The sequence below is a fragment of the Podarcis raffonei genome, chromosome 1 (assembly GCF_027172205.1).
Source record: "Podarcis raffonei isolate rPodRaf1 chromosome 1, rPodRaf1.pri, whole genome shotgun sequence".
In the NCBI taxonomy this organism is placed as follows: Eukaryota; Metazoa; Chordata; class Lepidosauria; order Squamata; family Lacertidae; genus Podarcis; species Podarcis raffonei.
This window is the reverse complement of record NC_070602.1, coordinates 69,029,199-69,055,586: the sequence shown is the minus strand read 5'-3', so window position 1 is coordinate 69,055,586 and position 26,388 is coordinate 69,029,199. Positions and strand designations below refer to the sequence as shown.

At 40.7% G+C, this 26,388-nt stretch overlaps 2 protein-coding genes and 1 long non-coding RNA gene across 7 annotated transcripts in view; 1 reads left to right on the top strand and 2 right to left on the bottom strand.

Annotated features, from left to right (window-relative positions):
* Positions 1–26,388, top strand: part of LOC128415449 (uncharacterized) — a 51,197-nt gene that overhangs the window by 13,366 nt on the left and 11,443 nt on the right. The gene's annotated exons all lie outside the window — the stretch shown is intronic.
* On the bottom strand, positions 17–26,388 carry NRIP3 (nuclear receptor interacting protein 3). Of its 2 annotated transcripts, none has more exons than XM_053391623.1 (7): positions 25,972–26,270; positions 13,325–13,504; positions 12,665–12,747; positions 7,576–7,715; positions 4,743–4,795; positions 4,542–4,636; positions 17–3,345 (listed from the first exon to the last, which is right to left on the bottom strand). In XM_053391623.1, the coding sequence occupies exons 1-7, from the start codon at positions 26,137–26,139 to the stop codon at positions 3,330–3,332; spliced, it is 735 nt and encodes a 244-aa protein (XP_053247598.1). In that variant the 5' UTR covers positions 26,140–26,270; the 3' UTR covers positions 17–3,329. The 2 variants fall into 2 exon arrangements, with proteins under 2 accessions (XP_053247598.1, XP_053247589.1); XM_053391614.1 differs by lacking the exon at positions 17–3,345 and adding an exon at positions 3,362–3,716 and having other exon boundaries at positions 25,972–26,388.
* Positions 21,277–22,286, bottom strand: LOC128415440 (cilia- and flagella-associated protein 77-like). Its single transcript, XM_053391636.1, has one exon. The coding sequence runs from the start codon at positions 22,242–22,244 to the stop codon at positions 21,414–21,416; it is 831 nt and encodes a 276-aa protein (XP_053247611.1). The 5' UTR covers positions 22,245–22,286; the 3' UTR covers positions 21,277–21,413.

Genomic DNA, 26,388 nt, shown 5'->3' with positions numbered 1-26,388 from the left:
TTAAAACACCTTAATAGAAGTTTTACATTTTATTTATTTTCATAATCATCACAGTAATAAACACTAAAGTAGCCAAATGCCACATAAGTAGCATAGACAAATATATTTTATTTTTCAACTACATGTTGGCAGGTATACACACAGTGCAGTTCACCTCGCAAACACATAAAAGTTTTGTTTTGTAAATATAGATATATAAGTATTGAGGGCAATGATGCACAGAAAGATAAAAATATATCCAAACACTTATACTTCAAATCTGTGAGCAACACCAGCGCTGTACATGGATGTTATCAAACCCATTGCAAAAAGCCAAACCACAAATTATTAAAATATATATACTAGTTTGGGAGTGCTAAAGATGTTGTAGCCATTGCATATTCTTTGTGGTCACTGCCAGAATGACCAAACCAGATCAAATATTGAAAACTAACGCTAGCCTAAAAGCGTTGGTTCTCTACCCCTTTTTATTCAATGCCAGTACTTATTTCCATTGAATTTAATTAGGGTTCTTCAAAATGTAAGTGCATACTCAGTACAAAGTCTACTAGATAAGTTTTAAAAGGGATCTGTTGTGTCTAAAGTGTGTATTGCATCCTGTTGGTTTGACAACACCCACCCACACCCAAGTCTACCAAAGCTTCTTTCCTGCAAAGCATTTAATTAACTGGTGTAATTAGAAGCACATCTGTGATGCTAATCATATAGTCGTATAGCTAACCATACAGCTCCATATATGGGAGCTTGGTATGGTGGCTTGAGGTGTACTATGGACAGAAGCTTAGAGAAAATAGCTTGAACAAGGAGCAAGGGAGAGGGGTGTCTATTTACAAAACAGCTCCCCATGTTCTCAGGAAGGAAGAGAGTGCATGTGTGTAAGATCATTTTCCTGTATATATTGCTTGCTATTTTTGTTTATATGGATTGGTACACAAGTATGACCACCCTAGCCTGTTGTGAATATGGGTTAAGCAGATATATGCAGACTTGAGCACATACTATATAAGTTTTACGATTGCTTGAGCACACTTCAGTTTGCAGCTCAACACATTTGTAACGTAGCTGCTAGTGCAAGTTGAACTGCATGTTGAAACAATCAGACAATTATGTGCTACACATGTTGTTAATCCACACTGCGGCCACAACACACTTATTTTTGAGTAAATTTGCACAACTAAACGTATCACCCAGAACCAATTGAAGAATACCTATTGCTGGTAGCAAAAAGCTCAAGACCATTATAGAAAGCAGTGCCAAGAAGTTATAGGACAGGAATTGTCTGTGGCATTATCAGCCTAATGGAGAAAACCAGATAGTTCGCTGAAGAGTGTGTCATAGCATACAGCATTATTGACTTATGAGACTCTGTGGCCGAGTAGTCCAACTTTTCATTCCAAGTGGGCTGCAAGAGTGATTCAACATGGAGCCCATGGGCTGCACACTGCCTTGTCACGCATGTGCAGGGAGGGGGAGCCTGGCCAAAATCTGAGGCTCCCCCAGCCCTCACACTGCTTTCCCAAAGCTGGCTAAGTGAGGTGGACTTTGGGGAGGCACCATGAGGCTCTGAAAGATACCTAGAGCCCTCCTAGCTCTAGGCTTTGGGAAGGAGGCTGGGGGAGTCTTCATGCCTCTCTCCCCAAGCTCAGTGCCTTGCTTAGCCAGCTTTGCAAGGGCAGCGCAATGGCTGAGGCAGGTCATCAAATATTGCTGAGAGCCACCAAAAAAGGCCTCAAGGGTCACATACGGCCCCTGGGCCATGTGTTGGACTGCCCTGCTCTAAGGGAATAAAAGAAACAAGGTGCTGTCCCAGGAGCAAGGAGGAAGTGGTTCTGTCTTTCCCTGTGGCTTATCATATGATGTTTAGAACAGTGGAGAGCCTGCTTGAATATATATCATTACTGTAATATTGTCTCTGGTGGTAAGTGTTAAAATTCCCTGTTCGGTGGATAATATTGAGTGATAATTGCTCTTCTTGGGAATCAAGCAGTCATGCCATTAGTGAGAATGACCCCAAAGGGAGTATGACAGGACACGGATATTCATTTTTTTTAGAGAAAATGGAAGGGGCTGCCATAGCAACATTGTTTCCCACAGTGTATTTTTATATACAGTACACTCATTCTCTCATTTCTCAATCTGGTTTTATACTATAAAACAATAACCATGCTGAAGAATCAGTCCGTCCAGAACTCAATGTTTTTAGATTATTTGGTGAGTTTGCTGCTTACAAGATAAAGGTAAATACACCTGAAATTCTAGTAATATATATATTGTAGAATGCCTTGGAGATACAAAGGCAACAAGTATCTGGGCATTAAGATGATGAATACATATTTAAACCAAGAATGAAATGTTTTTTTCCCAAAATTATCTCATAACCAGCCTTAAGGAGTGATGAAAATTATTATGCCAAAATGTTGGTAACTATTTAGAGGTCTGTCCATGTCTACTGATAATATATTTTTGCCAGAAGTTATGGGCTAATAAAAGGCTCACAGATACAATTTAAAACAATCACAACTGAGAAAATTATGCAACAAAATTTGAAGAAAATAAACTAAAATATTAATGCGGAACAAGTAGAGATTAAAATTCTTATGTATGCTACACTGTGGTTCTAGATAATTTGTTTAAAATTTGGAAATCCAGTTACTTATGCTATTATGAAAAGCTGAGTATTATATAGATTTAAATTGTGCTCCACCTTCTTACTGTTGATATCAGTATTTCATAATGAGAAATTAAGAACAACATTTTCTGAGATATTGAAATTTGGAAAATATCTAATAATACAAGCAACAATAGTTCCATCATACCACCTTCAGTACCCTTGAAAAAAATATATTCTCTTCAACTTACGTGAGCATTTGGATGAACTTATTTAATTGTAAATAAGCTCTGGTTTGAACCCAATCATGTCCAATTATTAATCATTCTCTGTTTAAAAATAATTCTAAAAATCTGATTCTCACAGCCTCTCATTGCAGCTAAATACAATTAGTTCAAAAGTTATAAAAATTGTCTTTTTCAGTCTCACAAGAGGCAATTCATTTCAATAATCCATTCATAACAAAAAAGATGTAAAAGAAACATTTTCATATTTAGATGACCATAAAGAGGACATCATTTTTAAGAGTGGACTCAGATGTGCTTTTAGAAGTCCACTGTCCACACTCTTGGCATGGTGAGTGAATGCCTGAAGTTGCCCTAGACTCCTTCCTTCATTTAGCTACAAGCTAGCTACAGTCTAGCAAGGTGGGGTTATCAGTATTGCCGACTCTCCTTTCAACCACAAAGCTTTATTCTCTGAAGCCAGCAGTGCATTCTCTTCAGGCCTCAGAAGTGCTGAAATGAGAAGCATAAACCAGTGTGACAAAAGAGTTGGCTCTGTTTTGGTTTTTTGCCAAGCTCGATCTCATTATAGCAAATACATATGCATATAGCGCTAACTTGGGGGCTGGATGTGCTCATGCAGTCGTTCAACCCCACACTCCATAAGCACCAGGGGCTGCATGCAACCCATGCTGCTTCCCAGCCTGCCCACTCTGCTGACAGGGATGGCTATAAGACCAGCCTGGGCTGTACCACCTGTATGGCCAGCACAGGATATCCTGGAGGAAAAAGGTACCTGCCTTTTCCAGGGACACTTCCCAGGCTTCCAGCTGTGTCCTACAGCTCTGAACCAGGAGCGCAGGTGGCTGCCATGAGGATGTGCCCTAGAAAATAACTGTTTAGCAAGCAAGGCACCTCATAACTGTGTGTAAAATATATTTCCTTACCTAAAACCTCTGATTTCATAGATCCTATATATATTATTTATCAAACTCCTAATCAGCACTTAAATTGTGGAAAGGGGGCACAAATGTACTTGGGGCAACTGAAAGCCTAATTTATTATATTCTTGGTGTAAAAGAGCCTATTTCATCACCTTTGTAATACTATACCTCTTTGGGGAAAAAATATTCCAGAAATAAACCTCCCATGGTACAGTTAACACACATGCCCAGGAGCAATATGGTCCCCATCAACATTAAAAATGCTGAATGGTATACCATTGTCTTATTTTCTCTTTCTTTCTCCCTTTCTTGGAAACTTCCATGCTGTTCCCTGACTAAAATGCAGGAGTGTGTCCTAAGCACTTACTGAAAGCAGGATATCCCAGTGCAAACCCACCAAATGAAGCAGAAAATATACGCATTGCCTGTATGATAGGCTTTGGTAATCAGAACCAATGTTTTAAACCATATTCAGTCTGATTGGTGTTAAAAAAAACCTTTAAAAATATTCATATCTTCTTCACTCACATCTAGGGGCAAGTTCAATAATGTGACAGTTTCACCGTTCAGTTCTCTACTTACAACAGCTTTTTAGTGCTGCACTAAACATACTTTGGATAGCACATGGTAAACTATCATGAAACCCTCAAATTATATGCCATCCCTAGTCAGGATCCATTTCCTCCACATATTCACTATGCCACTGATTTGACTGGATATTGTCACTCTAAATATATCTGTGCAGCTTTAGAGTTCAATACTCACTTCTCTTCGTGTGCAGAGGCATTAATGACAAAAGGAATTTCTACCCTGTCTGTCTTCCCCAAGATCAAGTGATACTTTTCAAGGTTTATCACACACTAAAATTAGAGGGAATATAAGAAAACAAATTAGACAACAGGTTAAGATCACCTCAGTAAAAGAAAATAGGGGATACGGAAAGTTGGGAGGGGAACAGAGTTTTACCTTCAAAGATTTCAGTGTCTGTAACCCCAGGGAGAAGTTTTTATCATTATCTTCTGGAAAGGGAGAGAAACATGTTCAGATAGAGATAAAATGCTATGATGAATCAATCATACACATACACAAGCTCATATTTCCATGAGATGTGTTAGGTCCCTTAGTGCGGTGAAGGGGTCCCTGCCAACTCAATTTGTCTAAAGCAGCTGGAGAAGAACCTGCTCTTCCCTCAACTTTACCCTTCTTAATAGTCCAGTCACTATGTAAATCTAATCCTTTGCTTGTTCTGTGAAACCAAGTATTAATCAATAGTGCTGAAGGATGTATTAATTTCTTTTTCTTTTCTGAATTTTCTTTTCATGCAAGTAACCTTTCTTTCTGTGACCAGTTCCTTATATCTAAGTCACTAATTGATTCCTCTGTAGAACAGTGATAAGAAATCATTGCTGATGGGAAAGAATTCTTAGTGGTCTCAGGGTAGTTTCTGTTGAGCCAAATTTAGAATTGTAAAGGCTGTCATTTATACATGAGAGGTGCCAGTACTGCCTGGAAATAGTACTCTATCATTATTAATTATTATTTATTTTAGGGTTTAGTATTTCACTATGACAGTTAACAGTTAACAATTTCAATTCATATATACTCATATATACTTATTATCCAAATAAATATGTAGATATTTCTAATTGTTGTTGTTGTTTAGTCGTTTAGTCGTGTCCGACTCTTCGTGACCCCATGGACCAGAGAATGCCAGGCACTCCTGTCTTCCACTGCCTCCCACAGTTTGGTCAAACTCATGTTCATAGCTTCGAGAACACTGTCCAACCATCTCTTCCTCTGTTGTCCCCTTCTCCCTGTGCCCTCAATCCTTCCCAACATCAGGGTCTTTTCCAGGGAGTCTTCTCTTCTCATGAGGTGGCCAAAGTATTGGAGCCTCAGCTTCAGGATCTGTCCTTCCAGTGAGCACTCAGGGCTGATTTCCATAAGAATGGATAGGTTTGATCTTCTTGCAGTCCATGGGACTCTCAAGAGTCTCCTCCAGCACCATAATTCAAAAGCATCTATTCTTCGGCGATCAGCCTTCTTTATGGTCCAGCTCTCACTTTCTAATACAGTTATATAAATTATACTCTGAGTTTGTAACCCTGCCACTTAATCCCAGAACTTTGTAGTCTGATTGTCTTTACTTGATGGTGCGGGAAAGGGATATTGAGAGGTGCTTAATAACTTTAATACTTTCACTTGTTCTAAGAGAACATGATTCTGCATGCCCAAATTAAGCTAGGAAAAACAATGTACTAACTATAATCCCCTTCTTGGTCAGTCCCCAAAGCATTCCTGTCCAAAGCACAAGCTTAAATTCACATAGAAATGTGTGAAATTGAAATTATAAAGTAGCTGGCTGGAGACAGCTGAAAGATGGTTTTAAAAGGCAATTGGAAAAAGGAATTTCAACTTCTGCTATATGTACTTATCCTACTTTCATCTCTGGTAAATGGGTTTTGCAGGACTTCATATTGTTTCAGAAACCTACAAACTGTTTTTGACCAGAGGCAACAGTGAGGCTAAATAGAGTTTTCTCAACTAGAGAAAAGGATCCTTGGATCCTTTTAAACTTGAGAAAGTAGGGATTTAAGCTGTGTTCTTGTACATTCCAAGCATGTGTTCCATTACTGAGGATGGGTCCTTCCACTGTGAGTCACTTTAATCCAATAGGGTTGGGCCCAGAGTGAGTTAGTTGCACTTAGAGGATTGGAATTAATGTTAGTTAGTTCTTATTGGGGGAGACGCGGGTGGCGCTGTGGGTAAAACCTCAGCGCCTAGGACTTGCCGATCGCATGGTCGGCGGTTCGAATCCCCGCAGCGGGGTGAGCTCCTGTCATTCGGTCCCAGCTCCTGCCCACCTAGCAGTTTGAAAGCACCCTTAAGTGCAAGTAGATAAATAGGTACCGCTCCAGTGGGAAGGTAAATGGCGTTCCGTGTGCTGCTCTGGTGCCGGTTCGCCAGAGCAGCTTCGTCACGCTGGCCACGTGACCCGGAAGTGTCTGCGGACGGCGCTGGCTCCCAGCCTCTAGAGTGAGATGAGCACACAACCCTAGAGTCTGTCAAGACTGGCCCGTACGGGCAGGGGTACCTTTACCTTTACCTTTTAGTTCTCATTGAAATCAGTGGCAAGTAAGGCTTTTGCGTTTTCCTTTTACAAAGAGTTTATATCCTACCCTTCCTCTGAGGATCTCAGGGCAGCAACATGGTTCTTTATCCCATTTTATCCTCACAAGAACCCTGTTATGTTGCAAGGCAGTGATTGACCCTAGGCCATCCAGTTAACTTCATGGCTGAGTGGGTATTTGAACCTGTCTTCCCAGTCCTAGTCCAACATGCTTAACAGCTCTAATGGGAGTTGTAGTTCAAAACAGCTGGAGGGCACCAGGTTGGCTAAGACTGTTTTAGTCCACCTTCCCTAACCTGATGTCCTCCAGATGGTTCTAGACTGCAGCTTCCATCTGCCCTAACCTGCAGAGCCAGTAGTCATGGTGAAAGATATTCTAACAAGTATTCCACACTAACTCCCCTAAGCTCGATGAATTTAGTCTGGATCCAACCAAATAGATTTTTTTTTTAAAAAAAAACGGAAACTGAGAGTGAATTGAGAGAGGTTTGGCTTTTCAGGGTACAACCACAACATATTTTTGTAATCTCAATCCAACAGATTTTAGAAACAAGTCAAAAGCCTCCCAAACCTGTTTACCAAATAAACTTACAAATTGCACCATAATGTACAAAAATAGGTTTGACAAGTACTATACTTGTATGGCATCTAATCTGCCTGAACACTCACCTGCCACAATTGCTGAACAGTCCACGTGAATAGTCCCCATGGTAAGAACCAGGTGTTCTATGTGGCCAATCACTTTCATACTGTGTGGCAATGAAATCTTCTCACCTTCGGGCTTATAGGGTTTCATGTGCTCCTTTAATCTGCACAAGGAAAAGTCACTGGGTTTACGTCAGGAGTTTGTTCATTTTAGGATGCCAGTACTTGTGTTGTGTTGTATCCTGGAACTGAGCATAGTCATTCCTATTCTGTAATTAGTATCTGATACAGATAAATAATTATTTTTATACAGCTTTATATTATTTGTTGTTAACTATACACCTGGATACTTTACCTTTCTTTCAATCTTTAGTCCTGACACATCTTGTAATTTTTGTTCTCATCATTCATATTTTTTACCAAGAGTTTGATTTGTCTTTATTAATCTTAAATCCTGCCACATCCCCCCTTTTTTTAACTCTTGTAAGACTTTCGGGATTGACTCTGTTGGTTCTTCTACAGATATCACCGCATTGTCTGCAAATGCTTTTAATTTATATTGTCTCGGTCCCACTCTTATACTCTTAATTTCTTGGTTACATCTTATTCTTTGTGCCAATATGTCTAAAATTCATATGAACAACAAGGGTGACAACGGGCACTTTCAGAGAAAGAAGAAAGCACGGATGTTTTTGCTCAGTGGCAGATTGTGCTAGCCTGACTCGTGGGAAAAAGGAACAAATTAGTAAGACATTAAAACCTGGCAAGCCTTTTGTCTTTCACTAATACACAATGTTCTACTGCTCTGTCAAGTAACATTTGAGGATTATTTGGATTCTTTTCATTTCTTACATACCCCCTCTTTACGCTAAACCAAGTCCACGTCTGGGGAGTGCTCAAGAAGAGTCTAGCGATTTTTCTGATCTACCAGAACTACCATTCAGCTAAAAATGAGAATTCTTCCCTCTGTTTCTTAGACTTGTTTTTTCTTAGGGCATTTTCATCACCGTGCTTATTTCAGCAATTGGAAGAGCTCGGATAGGATATCTAATCCCTGCGGATCAAACCCACTGGGGAGTTTAGTCTGTGCTAATTTCTTGCCCCATTACATAATTGACAAGGTCGGGATGGTGCGTTCTGGACACCCACTTTCCTGCAGCATCTCTAGAGATGTCCTTGAATAATAAATCTCTTCCAGGGCTGCATCCCATGCTTTCAGCCATGCTCTAACAGCATCCAAACAGGGTTATGGGCAACCACCATGTTTGGACCTTCCTAGGATGACCAGAGCAGAGTTTCTATAGGGAAAAGAAAAGCTGAGCATGATGGAATTAGATGAGACAGAGAGAGCTGGGGAAATGTATACATCTCAGGGATCTTTTAAAATTAGATGTTACATTTAAAATGTTGGTTATATAAACATTTAGTTAGTTATTTTTAAAAGGGTTTTTTTTTAAAAAATGCTTCTGATATCACAACATACTATTGGCTGGGCTCTTACAGAATCCTTCCTTTTCATTTTCTTTCAGTGGGGCCTACACAGGGGACAGTGTCTCAGTGGATTTGTGACATTCCATAGGGTCAAACCAAGTACTTCTGAGGGAACTCACAATTCCACAATGCTTGCTATTCTTTCCTCTTCACCCTTAGCTTTGTCCTAACAGTGTGCCTGTACTGGACTGACAGTTTTTTGTTTTTTTAAAAACAGTCTGTCCAACAGCTATAATTCCTTTCATTTTCCATGTGAACCTACTTTCATTTGTGCCTCTTTGTGGTATTTTTCTACTGCACTGCTTTGCAATATGAGTCATCAGTGACTGATTTATGACCTATGCAGAGATGAGTCAATGCTAAAGGCACTTTGATACGGTTACTTTGAAGAACCCATTCTCCTATCTATTAAATGAGCTAGATGGATCAGAGCAAAAGACGAGAAAAATGCTCTATCCATTTCCTCAACTTTTTCTTCCTTTGATCTTCCAACAAGTTAAATATAGTACAGTGTATGACCAGTTCCGATAGCTAAGACGCCCAGTCCTTTATATAATTTGCCATCGTTAAATATTCTGATTAACATGTTAATAATTTCCATAGCCCTTTTCTGCAAAGTACATTGCAATTACTTAATGTGTATTTTGTGCTTGATAATTAAATTGTATCCCACCCTCCATCCAAAGAATTCAGAACAGCAATCCTGTTACTTGGCAGGCAGTCTCTAAGATAACTAGTTTGGGCCCGACCTTCTATACTTCAGATTATTAAGATCTGCTTATAGGAGATATGAATGCTTCTATGACATGGGCATTGATCGCAATGCACTCGTGCCTGCCTTTTAGTTAAACAAGTCAGTGTATGAACCCATGTTAATTTTTATTGCCTTGTCAAGGAAGATCTCATTTGGTTAGCTAAAGTTTAAACATTTATCAGTGTGTTGGCATGGAAGCATGCTCTGTGCTGCCCTGGTTGGTAGACAGTACTTCTGGCTGAGATACATGGCCAGAGAACAGATCACCATATGGCGAGTACTACATTCAGTGTTCCCTCTCCTTCCGTCCCTCCTCCCCAAGAAATATAGGCTCCAATTTTCCTGGCACAAGTTAAGATTGCACAGCCTGAGCCCACAAGGTTTTAAGATAATTTCAAAAATTAGAGCAGACTGGGGTTCATCTCTCCCCACTGTGTCACAACAACTGAATATAAAAACTCTTCTGACAAAGGCCCACATTCATGTGCTGGGTTGTGGCAAGGCTTACACACTCCTTATATGCTCAGAGGCACTTCTTTCATTTGTATTTCACATGTTTCAAGATAGGGCACTGATACTGAAAATGGCTCAGCTTAAGCGCAAGGGTTGAATAGAGGTGCAACTATATGCAAATTAAGACTCAGTTAGGAGGAAGAGTGCATGACCTTCCGAGAATTCATCCTGTACCAATAACAAACTAATAATCTGCATACAGCTCTTTATTTAGCCAAAATAGCACCATCCACACAGAAGAGAGGCATCAGCAAGCTTGAAATAACTCCCAACATTTGCAAAAATACAGAAAAAGAAACAAGAGAAAAGCCTAAGGGAGGGCCCACTGCTCAGGGGCCATAGGATGTTGTGTTTGTTTTGATGGGAAGCAGAACAAGGGAGGTGGGGGATAAAATTGAGTATCTTGCCCCAAACCCTGAACAACAGTACTCCACACTGCAACACACTACTTTGCTCAGGTTTTTTTAAGGAAAAAATTCACCAAATGGTATGACATTATTTCAAGAGAGGAGGAGCCTTGGAAGTCTTTCTTAAATGACTAGGGTGGTCCCACCTCTGACTGGTGCACTGGAAGAGGACTTGAATTCGAAGGATGTTAAGATTAACAGTAAAACAGAATAAACCTTTTATAAGTTCAATCAACACCATGCTATGCAGCCAAAGGCTGTAACAATCAGAAAAAATAGACAATATCATATCTAAAAAGGAGGAATACAAGCTCACAGCTATAAATAATTAGCAAAGACATCTATCATCACCTTTGCAATTAGCAACATGGATTTTAGCTGCTGACATACCAAACAATGCATCTGAGTGGATTGCCAGCTGGCCGAGAAAAAGAAATGGGCCTGACCTGCTCTTGTCTCTTTCATAGCATCTTGAAAAGCAGGAATTAGCAAGTTTTTCACAAGATGGAAACACACATCACCATCTGCTAATTCGCTGCAGATCAAACAGCTGTTAAGGCACCTTAGCAGGGGCCAGATCAAAAGCAGGCAACTCATCCTCCTAGCAATTGGTTTTAGAGTGGCCAGGCAGGTGATATAGAGGGCAGATCTCCTGCACTTTTAATAGTTGTATAGAAGAGGGAATTTCTGCAGATACAGCTTATAATCTCGTTTGCATCTGACTGCCCCCATTGTTTGATCAGTATTCCTGTAACAAGATGTTTATGAGAAACTTAACATGAGATACACTCCAAAAAGGAATTCCAACTACAAACATCAGACAACATTTCCCCTCTTTTGGACACAGTTGTAGAGAGGGCTCCAAAGCACCATAGCCACAGACACAAAGTTATTCTCAAAGCAGAAGTGGGCAGAAGGTAGACTTAAGGTCAAAGTATAGAGACGATTTTCCTGGCTTGCTAATATTTTCATATCACTGCTGTTAAAACACAGTTACAGTAACCAGTTTGAAAAGCTGGCAAACCTACTTTCAAGTTGCAACACCCTAGGAAACTGCCTTATACCAAGCCCATCTAGTTCCTTGATCCATCTAGTTCAGTATTGTTACCACCTAGTTCAGAAGTGAAGAACCTGTGCCCCCACCACCCCGACATTGTTGGACTGCAATTCCCATCAGCATCTGGGGTGGCACAAGTTCTGCATCTCTGGTCTGCACTAGCTGGAATAGGTGCCCAGAGTGCTATTGCACTTACATCATGTTGGTAAACCTCTCATAGACGTATAGTTGGTCATTGTGGGAAATGAATCCTGGACTTGATTGCTGGATAAGACCATAGACTGAAGTTTTTCTGATGTTCTTAGGGTTTCAGACAGGAGTCTTTCCTGCTTTCTTAAGACTTAAGGGCTCCTTTGCATGTAAAACATCTCTACCACTAAGCTACAGCCTTTCCCTGTTGAATGAGAACTCACTCTAGAACAAGCATAGGCAAACTCTGGCCCTCCAGAAGTTTGGGACTACAAATCCCATCATCCCTAGCTAACAGGACCAGTGGTCAGGGATGATGGGCGTTGTAGTCCCAAACATCTGGGGGGGCAGAGTTTGCCTACGCCTGCTCTAGAACAAAATTGTCAACTTTTTGTCTGGCAGTCCTTTACCTTTAAAAGTTATGCAACAGATAGAAATTCAACAAGTACTCAGTTTCCTGGTGTGGGAAATAGCATCTCCAGTGAAATTTGTGTCTGCCATCCAGCTCTTAAAGGTAAAGAAGCATGCTCGCCAAGTCAGCACAGTGCAAATGCATTAGTGAAGCAGGTCTGGCACTCCCACTGGTGGATTTGCAATTCACTGACCTGCTCCCTTCCCCTGTCCATCTTGGTGTGCAGCAGTGAGGTCAGGTGAACACTGTCACATGCTTTTAACTAACAGTCTAGAAAACAAACTCCTTACCCTAGTCGCTCGACACATGCAGATGATATGATATTGCTCTGACATCCAGTATCAACCACAACTTCCAGTTCCTTCCCAGCGCACTGTTGGGGCAAAACAGAGTATTTGAAAGAATCAACTGACAGCTTCAATTTTTATTTGTGCTGTAGTGTAGAATTCTGGAAACAAACACCATCCCCCCCCCTTGTGATCTATCTGTGGAACCCTTTTTTTGTATCACCAGGGGAGGGCTGATTTCTCAGTTACTAATTCTACTCTTGAAGAAATTCATTCTCCAGCTTTACATGTGAACACTCATTCAAGTTCAGTATTCCATCAGCCAGGATATGCTTTTCATAATCTCATCAATTTTATCTCCCTATCTTACGTATGGCTTGGTTCACACTGTGCATTTTTTCCTCCACATGATGGCTCCAGGCATGTATTCATCCAGCAAACATGAAATGTAACCTCACCACACACTGTGGAGACAGATGCAGCTACTAAGAATGATCCCCCATGGTCACAATGGATTCTTAAAAATGCTGCTGTGAGCACAGATATTGCCGCCACATAAAGCTTTGGCTGTATTTGGGTTCAGCCACATAGGGAATTGGGTGCAGCATTCTCACTGTAGTGGAAGACTGGCTGAAATATCAAATGTAGGTCCATGAAGCATACCTGGCAACACACCAGGATGAGGTCTTCTTGCTCTGTTTTCTTTGGGCCATCCAGTTTCATTTGATTCAGTTTATTTGTCTGGAGTGAGAGTTCGTTCTTCTGAGAGCAGCTGCCCCGGTTGTGGCGCAACCTGGACATGTTTGTCTCCATCAACCGTCTCTGGAGGATGTTGTGTGGTTGCTTAAAAAAAGAAAAAGAAAATTAGGGTAGGGGGAAATATAGGTTGATTGAAACCAAACAGTTGAAGAATGCTGTCCTTTAAATACATGCATTATTTATGCAACTCAAGAAAAAAATATTTTGGCAGCATTAAATATGTATGTTTGTATCTAAACACACACATACAGAGTGACAAAGTATGTGGCCCTTTGTTGTTGAAAAGAACAGGACTCAGCCTAAAATCTGTTTGATAACCAGCCTCCTATAACCAACAAGGTTAAGTCTAATTAATGCATGAAGGGGTTAAGACCATAGAGTTAGCTGTCCTGGCAGGTGTAGCTCAGCTTGGGAGAGAGTAGGTAATCAAGACTTTGTTCCCCTTAGTCTATCTGAGAAGCTCAGCATGTGAAGAGTCTAAACTCATTACTTCAGTTTAGATGAATGGCTCTTAAAAGCAACTCTTGAGTTCCCCTATCAATAATTTAGGAACTTGCACCACTGTGACTAAGTCAAGTTTCGTTGTCTGTCCAACTTTTTCTGAATGCTATATGGAAAAGCACATGAACCAGAGCTTTGAAGAGTTTGTAAGTAACCTAATTTTTAACTTATCAAACATGTGGTATTTTCCTATATTGGGCAAGAGGAGCATTTTCCAACTCACATGAACATATTTTAAAGATCTAATTGCCTATATTTCCACGCTTTACTTTGCTACATATTTTGTGTTTTTAAAACTCTGCTTGGGTTCTCTCACTGAAGAGTACTTTCCCCAAACCTGAATCTTGCCATCTAGGGAATTCTCCTTTTATACCTATTTTTTTTCCTTGCAGTCAACAAAGTCCTCATCCCAAAGGTTCTGCATGGAGAAAATGGCAGGCTGAAATTTATAAAGAAGTGGATACTGTTGTCATTCAGTATTTACAAATGGTGGTTCAAAGATATTTCAGGACATTTTGACATATTTAGTTGCTTGGATGAGGAAAACAATTTCACATACAGGGGACAGGAGTGCAATTTGGAAAAAAGCATTATCACTCATTTTCTAAATGAGAGTATATTTATCTCTAAAGAGCGAAGCAGCATGTAAAATTTAGTAAGTGGCATAAATATGTTGCTATTATTTTAATGTGTGCACAAACACGGTAGGCTAATGTCAGAGATATTGGGGGAATAATTTTTGAGGATGTGGTTTTGTGATGCCCATTCACTGTTTTCTCTGAATTAGAACAGCTCCAATCACAGGTATATCTGGGATTTTATGTGGAAAATTTAAAAAGTTCAGTTGAGTTCTGTGGACTTCCTGGGCAGATTTTTCATTTTGCCTTTGGCTCTGGGACGCTGAAGATATTTTGCTCAGTTCTGAAGGCATGCAGACACTCGCAGCCTGGAAGCTTCTGAGTAAATATGTATTAGGTTGAACTGCATTTATTATTAGGGATGTCACATGCCTTTAACAACTTCATGACATTCAAATTCCAATTGTGTTGCTTTCCAACTGCTGCATTTCCATACCGGAAAAAGTCATAGCCATTAAAGACATAGAGCTTCCCTGAACAAAAGTGAGGCTGCTCTAATTGTAATACTGTATATCCTACATAAGTAGTCTTATAGTACTGGAACAGGGACTATGAGTGCAAAAGCCAGACCAGGATGAAGATATACTATAAAGAATCAGGGGGTCTAGTATTTCCATTTTCTGCTTGATAGTACATGACAGGATGAACATTCTCTCTCAACCTTGGGACTCCCCATTTCTTGGGACTTGGAATGCAATGGTTGCAATAATTCTAAATAAAGACTAAATCCAAAGTTCAGACAATGTTTATTTGATTTGGCCAAATAAATTACTATTGAGCAATTATTACTCTTAGTGCCAAGACTTTGTAGCTGTGGGCTTTCCCCAATCCCTTCCTTCTTCCTTGGACTCTCTTTTCATCCTCCTCCCTCTCTCCTTCTTTAGGATGAAGTTCCTCATTCTATCCACTTTTACTCTCTCCTTCTTCCATTTTCACTGTTGATTGTGTTATTTTGTCTTAAACTCTTATAGTAAATCAACCCATGTCAATCCAGTGGCTTTTAATGTTTATTTGTTGAGTTTTACTATACAAAACTCTCTAGCATTACAAACTTGATTTATTTTTAATCTCGTGCATGACACCATTGTACAGTTTACCATAAATTCTGAGGGATTCTGAAACAGGTTGGCTGTCACAACATTCACTGTCATCACCATGGAAATAAGAGAAGGTTGGAACTACTGTTGATACGCTTTCCTTCAAAATACTCTGCTATATACCAAGGACAGGATGATGAATATTATTGGAATAACAAAGTAGCAGCACTCGCAATCCTCCAAATAATCTCACATACTTGTGCAGATCAAGTCTAGCCATGTTTACTTGGAAATAAGTTCTGCTTTGTTTAGTGGTGCTTAATCTCAAGTAAGTGCGCATAGGATTGCAGCCATAAACTTCTCAGATGGGAAGTAATGATTCCAAAGTTGTATTCATTACATTTATATGAAAAACAGAATACTTAATAGGATCCAATTATATGTGCATGTAGAAGTGGGCTGCTGAACATACATTCCCTGTAACTGCAGCACCACATTGTCTGATATGATGGTAGTGAAGTTTTAAAAAACCAACCAACCAACCCCCCACTCCCAGAAGAGCTTTTTGTTTTCGTATAACTTTTTTTGTCTTCATAAACCATTTTTTTAATAGTTTGAATTTTGTCTGGGTGGGTGAGAGAAAGAGAGACATGCACCTTTAATAGATGCATAGAAGAGCAAATACAGCTTGCATGACAGCTTTCACCTGCTGAAATTCCGTCTTCTATGCAGGAGCTCCCTTTCCTCTGTTTCACCTGACTACCCACATCAATGCACTTTCTTCCTGCCCCCCCATAGCACTGGAAGGGACTTGTGGGAATACTGTATTGGGCCGCTTCATCATGTGGTAAACACCCTCCATATAAGAACTGATTTTATACAGTTTATACAGATCAGCCCATTGAACAATTTTCAAATCCCTCATGTGGAAGAATGTGTTGTTAAGCAGATTTGGGTGGTTTGAACCAGAATCAGCCTCGTGAATGTTGCATTGCACGTTCTAATTGACTGCAACTCAGGTAAAGGTAAAGGTACCCCTGCCCGTACGGGCCAGTCTTGACAGACTCTAGGGTTGTGCGCTCATCTCACTCTAGAGGCCGGGAGCCAGCGCTGTCCGCAGACACTTCCGGGTCACGTGGCCAGCGTGACAAGCTGCATCTGGCGAGCCAGCGCAGCACACGGAACGCCGTTTACCTTCCCGCTAGTAAGCGGACCCTATTTATCTACTTGCACCCGGGGGTGCTTTCGAACTGCTAGGTTGGCAGGCGCTGGGACCGAGCGACAGGAGTGCACCCCGCCGCGGGGATTCGAACAGCCGACCTTTCGATCGGCAAGTCCTAGGTGCTGAGGCTTTTACCCACAGCGCCACCCGCGTCCTATGACTGCAACTCACCACCTCCTTAAAGTAGAATGAACTAAGGGGGTGTTGTGAATTACAAGATGGAACAAGGGAATATTCACCAGACTGCTTTTGACACTGAAAAACACACATCAATAATCATTGTGAGAATCAGAGAGAGTACTCATTTAAATTTAACGAGCTTGGTTTTTATTATTTTCCTCTATCCTGCTTTGTGTCCTTTCTTCTCAAAGTAGAAGTGTTTAAATATCATGACACTGACTTTTTATATATAAAAAACACACATTCCTATTTAATGCCCCTGTCCTTTCTGCAATCTGTGACATAGCACTGTTTTGAAGCCTTTGAATATTCACACCTGGGGTAGGGTTGTGGGTGTGAGCATGCCATGCTTATTACATCACAAGGGAAACAATTGAGAAAGAAATGACACAAGGGATCACATCAAGAACTTGAGCCGCTACATCATAAAGCAGTAAATTATACTTAAAGGGGTAAGCCAACATAACAGAGAGCGATAATAAAACAAACTTACTCTCTGAGCACTGTATGGAACACTACTAAAAAGCACACTGGAGTCTCTTTCACATGTCACGTCACTTAAAGATGTTAATAGGAAGGAGAATTCGGAAGTGGAATCAAACATATGCCCCAGAATCAAGGCAGCCTTCACTTTCACATAAAACACCAATTGAAGCCTCAGGCCTGAATACAATACATACTCTCTCCAAGTTAAGGAAAACTGTATTTCTGTGAAGTAACTAACCATTTCCATAATGGAACCCTCAGGATCCTTGTCAGATTTGAGGTTCTTTGGAGGAAACCATGACAGTTAAGCTACTATGATAAGTTTATAGGATGGCTGTGCCTACTGTGGTTCTCTCTTCTTCTGCTATTCCTAAATTTCCCATGGACCCTCCTGGTTCAAGCTATATTATCTAGCAAGATTCATTTTGTGTCTGCATCTAACATAAATATTCCAGAAAGCATTCCCAGCACCAGCTTCTTTTTCTTTGCTCTCTGCTTCTGTGAGAACCACTGGTGTCTTGCGGTTACTCTTGACAGAACTAGACTGCACAGGCATTAAGGCAAGATTGCGGAATTCTTTTGTGTTTCTGCAGGCATCAACAAACTAAGCACTCAGCAAATATACATTAGACGATGAAAGGACAGAGGGCAAAGCTATAAATAATATTTCTCTATCACACATAGTATACTCCCTAGTTGTACAATAAGAACGCACTATATCTATTTCAAACAACCACCTCTGCTAAGCTGGTGAAAGAGACTGGCCCATGTCATGCTGGCTGGGGGCTGATGGGAGTTGGAGTCCAACATTTGGATAGTCACATGTTCCCCATTCCTATTCTCCTTCTCATGGTCCTTTGCAGAGATATCGCAGAAATATTTCCAGTGGCTTTTACAGAAAACCTTTTACACAGCTCTGCTTATAGTTCTTTGGACCTGAAGGGGAATCATAGATACATAAGGTGGTAAAATACACATTTTTGCATATTTTCACTAATGCTTGCCTCTTTATGCATGACTTCCCCAATACACCTATTTTTGGTGACATATTTTTGAGTGGATAACTACATTGCAGCATTCGGAGAAGTGTGAATTTCAAAGAAAAGCTTTGTCCTAGTTTTGCATATTGTTTTGGGAAGTGTGAATTAGGTAGGTTTGCACTAAAATGTGAAGTGACCCATATTTCTTCCCCATCCTAAGCCCATAAACACACTTTTTTCACAACAATGGGGATTTTCCTAATTATATAACTTATTCCTGAGTACTTTAGTGCAGGTTGGTAAGATGCAAAAGAGGACAATGTTCCTGGACCCTTAAAGGTTGTATGAGGAGTGACATTCAGTAGAGTAGCTTGTCATGCAACCATTAACTTTAGCATGACCTAGAAATAGATAGCAGAAGTATATAGGTAGAGAGCTGGAGCCTTGCATATGAAATAAACTTCAGGGGGGAAATGCTGAAAAAGCCATGGAAGTAAAATGCAAGCAGCCAATATATACTGTATATATTAGATTATGAGTCATGATAGACAAGTAACATGATATTTTAGTTAACTAGCAATCAGCATAATGAACAGGCAGTAATTGCTAAAAATCAGTATGTGTAATGTAACATTTAAAGCAATATTTCATACTGTTTTGCATATCTGCACTATCTTGTTTGACCTTTTAGTTATTCTAGACATAACCCATCTTTCCAGAAAGTTCAATGCTGCTAACACACACAAATAACTGTCTCTATAGGAAATAAAATTAGAAAATATGAGCAAGATACAAAAAAATGCAAACAAGAAGAAACTGGGCAGTGAAAACCAGAAAGATATAAGAACAGCAGTAAAAAAATCATCTAACAGAGGCTTCCTGAAAAGGAAGATTTGTACTTTAGAAAAGCTTAGAACTCCCTTTATCTGAATCTTCAGATTATCTGAATCTCCAGATTCTATATGTATACATATGTTGCACATAAAACATGTTAATAACAAATAACAAAATAGCAAATCTAAAACAGCAATACCATTTATCAAAATGTGTGGTGTTTTAAATAAAAAGGGAATATCATGCATTAGTTTATGCATTCTGAATGTTCTACAGGAATGGACTATAAGAATGGAGAAGGTTGGACAGTAAATGAAGTGGATAAAATAATCTGGCGAGGAAACACAGTCCATCAGCGGGTTGTTTCCAAGGAAGTGATCTTTTTCCCTGGCAAAAACTAAGGGGTGAGACCATCTGTCTTTGCCTCAAATTTTTAGTTAAATTATACTTTGATATTTCTGCTAGCATCCCTCTACCACACAGCCAGAATTTATAAAACATGGAATTTATATGCAGAAAAGGCCTTCCCAAATGATCTTTACAACCCTGGATTTTATTTTTACCACTATGTTAACTAGCTTCAATCTAAGCACTAGTTGTACAATATCCCCTTTGGGTGTTTTTCATGGACAAAGGCTCGGGATGTAATTTTTCTTTATTTTAGTGAGGGCTTTGATAAAATCCCCCGTGATATTCTTGTGCAGAAGATGGTAAAATGTGGCTACAAGGAGTTAGGTGGATTTGTAGCTGGTTGACTGACAAAACGCAACGAATGCTCACAAACAGTTTTTGTTAGCCTGGGGAAAAGTGATAAGTGGGGTGCTGTAGGGTTGGGTCCTGTGCCCAGTGTTCGTTCAACATCTTTATAAATTACTTGAATGAAATCAAATTTGTAGATGACACTAAACCGGGAGGGGTAGCTAATGTCCAGTTCTGGGTATCACAATTTAAGTATATTGAGAACCTGGAACGTGTGCAAAAGAGGCTGACCAAGATGATAAAGGGTCTGGAAACCAAGCTATATGAGGATTGATGGAGGGAGCTGGGTTTGTTTAGCCTGAAGACGAAAAGACTGAGAGGTGATAGGATAGCCATCTTCAGATATCTGAAGGGCTGTCACATGGAAGATGGAGCAAGCTTGTTTTCAGCTGCTCCAGAGGGTAGGACCTGAACCAATGGATTCAAATACAATTAAACATTAGGAATAAATTTCTGGTGTAATAGTAAGGACTATTCAACACTGGATTGGATTACCTTGGAAGGTGGTGGACTCTCCTTCATTGGAGGATTTTAAGCAGAAGTTGGAGGGCCATCTGTTAGGGATTCTTTTGCTGTGATTCCTGTGTTGCAAGGGATTGGACCAGATTGCCCTTGGGGTCCCTTCCAAGTCTACAACTCTATGATTCTATGTGTACAAAGCGGGAGGCCACATGCAAGAATTGTTGAATGCATAGACTACAAATTCTTGGCTGCAGCTCCTTGCCTTGGGATCAAGCTGAATGATAGATAGGTGTGCTTCATTTTTCTCTTACATGGGGATAAGGGAATAGGCGTCAGGCAATAACTTCTCCCGAGTACCTCCTGTTAGGTCTCTGTGAGAACAGGATGGGCCATGGTTATAGGTTCAGGTAAAAAATAGTGGGTACTCCCTGGTTACTCCCATTTATTAAGAATGCAGTTTTGCATGAAAATAGAGGGTGCTGTGATGTTTAAACAATTTATCCCCAGTCCCGTCTCTGCTCTGCCCCTTCTCTGACCTCTTCTATAGTTAACAGTTTTGCATAACACTGCCACACTTTTATTTACTGAAGCCAACCCCTGCTAATGTAGCAGGTGGGCTATTGCACTGTGTTAAATTGTGGCAGCATGCAGATTCCACAGGTTGTGATGTGGTTCTTTGGTGGCACAGTGGCAGCCATATATTCCATTTTTCTCACTGGCAGTGAGTATGTTCTGTTACAAGAGAACCAATTGCAACTTCTTGCTGGAAACTTCATTTTAATACTGTATTGTCAGTAGCAAGAACAAGTCACAACCTTTCTTTTTTTAATCATAACATAGCATGTGTTACTTTTGAGACATACAAAGAGGTTGCATATTGATAAAAGCTGAATCCTACAAATGTGTATAAATGCCCTGAGCTAGCTGGCCATGTCGAACTGGAGCTTCCATTTCCTTGGCTTTGAAAGCCTTCACTCGATCTTCTAGACTTGGAAAGGTGTTAAGATGGGGAGCAATTTTCCGAAATTGTGGCATGATCCACAGAGGATCTTTCTTTACTGGCATTTGATATTTCCTCAGCATGACAGCCCGTGTATCATATATCTTTCCTCGCCTTTTCTTATGCTTGTTTTCTTTAACATATACACAGTTTTTTCGGTTCTCCTCCACCCATTGGTCCCCAAACTTATGTTGAAAGACGTCTATGAAGGGGGTGGAAGGACGATAGGGCCTCCCATAGGTCATGGCATCGGGAAGGCGAGGTGGATCCCTTGGGAACCTATCCCCATCAGCTCCTTTGCGACGCACATCATGGTGTTGGCGATACAGGTAGTGTTCCTTTGCTGTGAAAAGACCAGCTTTTATTCCTCTATAGTTCATGACTAGGTAGTCCTTTGGCTTCTCCTTCTTTTTGGTGACAGTGGGTGTCATTACCCGCCAGTTCCCTATTGCTTCAGGCATTCCTCCGTCGGTCCCGCGTAGAGTTAATCCATACACAAAATCTGAACCAGGAATCTTTGCACACCTTCTGAGGGTCCTTCCTAGCTCTGGTTTTAGAATGAGGTGGTTCTGAAACATGGTGTCTCTCACTAGTCCAAGCCTGTCATTTTCTGTCCCTGGCTTGATATCATCCCTGGTCAGTGGTAGCAGTGGGGGTGGGCAAATGTCACTAACGCTGGCCCTCCTCTTCTGCTTATCAAGGTACCTTCTTACGAATGATTCCATTGCTGATCAATAAGTAGTAATCAAACACTTCATGCTCTCTCTCTTTCCAAACAAATATTTGATGCAGGCCTCTGTGGCCACTTGAGTGTAACCTGAAGCCTTGGGGTGACATCACAAACCATGCAAAATTTATTGTTGTGATTCACTGTGTCATCAAACCCTTGATCTATTCATTCAGTAGATGTCAGTAAGTCACTCAATATGGTGTGTGTGTGTGTGTGTGTGTGTGTGGTTGGAGAGGAGGGAGGAGGGCATTTTCAAACGAAATGATGTTCGTTAAACAGGAGGATGGTTCTCTCAGGTGTTTGACTTCCTTTTTTAGGAAAGTTAACACTTAATTTCTAAAGCATAGGTGGCTAACACTTTTCAGGACAATAACTACATTGACCCATAGCTAAGCTTCTGGGTACTTTTTATCAAAGTGGGCAAGTGTAAATGTGGGCATGGACAAAGCAAGTGGATGTGGCTAAAGTGTAAAAGTGGGCTCTATTAAATATAAAATTATTTAAGCTCATTTATTCTTCCTTATTAAATTCATGGAGCAATAAGCATTCCTCCCCTTTTAAACTGCCACATGCTCTCTAGTTTGTACTCTGTCTCTCTGCCTTCTGGCTCTGAACTCTCACAACTACACAGGTGAAGCACTCTGTGCTTTCTATAGTTTCATAACTTCAGCTGCTCTTAAAAATGACGGTGAGAAGCCAGCTCTGTTTGGAAGCCATCAGTGAACAGGAAGTACTGCTCACAAAGATTGCAAAGTACTGCAGAAGGGCCCTCTATAAAGAAATTTGGGGGAATTGTTTGGTGACCCATGGAGTAAAAACACAATGAACACATTTTTAGGACTTGCACAACACAACCATCAGTTCAAGAAATATTGTATTCCAGGTCAACAGAAGTATAGTGTCCTAATCAAGAGAAGTAAAAGCACTGCTCTATTCTGCCTTGGTCAGACCGCATCTGGCATACTATGTTTATTTCTGGGCAAAACAATTTTAAAAAGATATTGACAAGCTGGAACATGTGCAGAGGATGGCGACCAATATTATCAAGGAACAGTTATGAGGAGTGGTTAAGGGAGCTGGGTATGCTTAGGCTGGAAAAAAGAGACTAAGAGGAGATAGGATAAAGTAAAGGTAAAGGGACCCCTGACCATTAGGTCCAGTTGTGACCAACTCTGGGGTTGCGGCGCTCATCTCGCTTTATTGGCCGAGGGAGCCGGCGTACAGCTTCCAGGTCATGTGGCCAGCATGACTAAGCTGCTTCTGGCGAACCAGAGCAGCACACGGAAACGCCGTTTACCTTCCTGCCAGAGCAGTCCCTATTTAACTACTTGCACTTTGACGTGCTTTCGAACTGCTAGGTTGGCAGGAGCAGGGACCGAGCAACGGGAGCTCACTCTGTCGCGGGGATTCGAACCACCAACCTTCTGATCGGCAAGCCCTAGGCTCTGTGGTTTAACCCACAGGAGATAGGATAGCCATCTTCAAATATCTAAAGGGCTGCCACATGTTTTCTCTTGCTCTGGAGGGCAGGACCCGGACCAACAGGTTCATGTTACAAGATAGGAGATTCCAACTAAACATTAGGAAGAACTTTCTGACAGTAAGAGCTGTTCAACAGTGGTATGGACTCCCTTGGAAGGTGGTGGACTCTCCTTCACTGGAGGTTTTAAGCAGAGGTTGGATGGCCATCTGTTGGCTGCTTTAGTTGAGATTCCTGCATTTCAGGGGCTGGGACTACATGATCCTTTGGGTCCCTTTCAACTCTACAATTCTATGATTCGGTGATCTTCAACCACCGAAATTTGGGAAGGGATCTCTGGAGGGGGCACAAATATGTCTTCTGGATGCTAGATACAGCTACAGGCCATTGGTTTACCACCCCTGCTCTAGAAAATGCTAAAGAAGTCTTTACACCACTAATTTGTAATCTTTGTACAGGGAGTTTTATGCAAAGCCATAGATACGGTATAGCATTAAATGCTCCATCCCTCTCCCTTTACTAGTTATATATTTCAAACACTGTTGTTCACCTCTGAGTATATTGTGATTACTACAGGGTGATTTGATGTGTAGGGCTCTAGCAAGTGCATTGTAAGACTTCACTTCAATGGGGTTGTGTCAAATGGCTACTGGTCCAACTCAGGGGGAATGGCATATCCTTGATGCAGTATTTACCCCAAATGATATGAGGAATGGACTGACAGTATATGGGGTGCAATTTTCTCCTCTGTGGTGGTCAGACTATACGTTATGAAGGTTGGACTGGAGTGGGAATTCCAGAGTTTTAAGTTGGAGCAGAAATCATAGTTTTGACCAGTACTTGTTCTGAGGCTAAAGACTGGTATGGTTTTTAGAAACACCTCCTATATATTAAGCAAAACACTGCCACTTTCCATTTTCACTGTTAAACATCTAATCCTAAATTCTGGTGACATAAAAACTATACAAGGTTAAAGTTTTTTTGTTTTTTAAAAAGATTCACTATATTCATCTTATCGTCAAATGTTGTGAGTAGACAACATATAGAACTCGGGGTGGGGTGGAGGATAAAAATCAGAATGGATACAACTTCCTGCTCAAATAGATTTTCATCCTGTTTTGTGTCTCTGATGTATGCTTCTATTTTCAAAAGCTAGAAAGCTTTGCAGATGTATGTTGTAGATCTCGAAGGAATGTAGCTTCCCCTTATGTGGGAGACAATAGACTTGACTGAGGGCCAAACAGATGAACATCATCAGGAACGTGGCCACAGTACTCCTCACCCACCCCCACGCCCACCCCCCAAAAAATATTCTATCAAGGTCATGAAGCTAAGGGAATAATTTAAAAAACCCTCTCCCCAACACTGCTTTTACTGCTTAGTACCATTCTGAAACTGCCCTCTGCAAAAGACAAGACAGGCAATGCAGCAATAAGGCCCCAAAGCTGCAGTTCTGAACACAGTTCCCTGGAAGGAAGTTTCACTGAAATGAACTGGAACCCTGTTGAAGTAGCAGGGCTGGAATTTACCTTAATAAAGAGAAGTTAAAGTACAAACTCAGGAAGTCATCACCTGTGTTTGATCTCCAGTTTTCTTATTACAAAACTACGCCTAATCTGATCAACTCATCAACTGACCAATTCACATATCTAACATTTGTACAGAATACATTGAATTGACTATATATCAGTATGGCTGAATAAGGCCATCTTTTCTTTCCTTTTTTAAATCACAATGTAAAGGATGCTTGATTGCACTTGCAAGCATGGGTATATAAATGTTATGTCAGGGACAGGACTTTGGGATAGAAGTCCAGCGTCCTGCTCAACAGAATGAGCTGGGGTGGCTTATTACCACATTTTGAAGGATGTGTTTAATTATACATTTCCATCTGAAAAGCCCCCCATAATCCTTAAAGTCCAGAGTTCAGAATTACCTAGCTGCACCACCAAATATAAACTATTTTTGATAACAAAAACAGAAAACATATCTCATGTAAAGCTCTTTCCCCACCATTTCTTTATCCTCCCTCTGCATCCCCAACAGCTTAATTAAAATGCTAATTTTCTGTGGCTTCCAAAGACAACAGAGATCATTATCTTCAAAACATTTTTAAAACACCACTAGAATCAACAGACCAAAATGTTTTAAATCCATCCTTTTAATCTTATGTTTTCTCGATATAGATTTTTACACACACACACACACACACACACACACACACACACACAGAGCATCTTACGGTGTCTTTTGAAGTCCCCAGCTTTTTCAGCCCATCTAATGGTAGCAGGTCAGCCGAGTCCTTGTGGTTAAACTGCACTGCCTGCTTCATTCTCCTCTGTTGTCGGAGAGATGCAGCTTCCCTCAGGTCCACATCCTTTCTGTCTGTTAGGAGCCCTGAGTAAAACATCTTTCCGATCTGTCTCCTCTTGCGTGCCTTTCTTTCTCTCCAAAGCTGCTGCCAAGCATCTATATGGAAACAAATGCCCCGGCGATCTATTGTGGTGGACTTTATAACAGAATCCGCGTGACGTTTTTGAGAACAGCAGGTATCCCAGCCAGTGCGGCGTAGTAAAGGAGGGGTTATGTACACTGCAATATGTTACACACATCGAATATGGCATGAGTTGGCTCACAATCAGTCTAGGAATTACCAGCT

Bases quoted from the DNA above. Each gene is read 5' to 3' on its own strand.
- LOC128415440 (XM_053391636.1), bottom strand. From the start codon at position 22,244: ATGGAATCATTCGTAAGAAGGTACCTTGATAAGCAGAAGAGGAGGGCC.
- NRIP3 (XM_053391614.1), bottom strand. From the start codon at position 26,139: ATGTTTTACTCAGGGCTCCTAACAGACAGAAAGGATGTGGACCTGAGG. The intron at 7,716-12,664 runs GTAAGGAGTTTG...TTCCTTGTGCAG, and splicing joins GCATGTGTCGAGCGACTAGG to ATTAAAGGAGCACATGAAAC. The intron at 4,796-7,575 runs GTGAGTGTTCAG...CTCCCTTTCCAG, and splicing joins CTGTTCAGCAATTGTGGCAG to AAGATAATGATAAAAACTTC.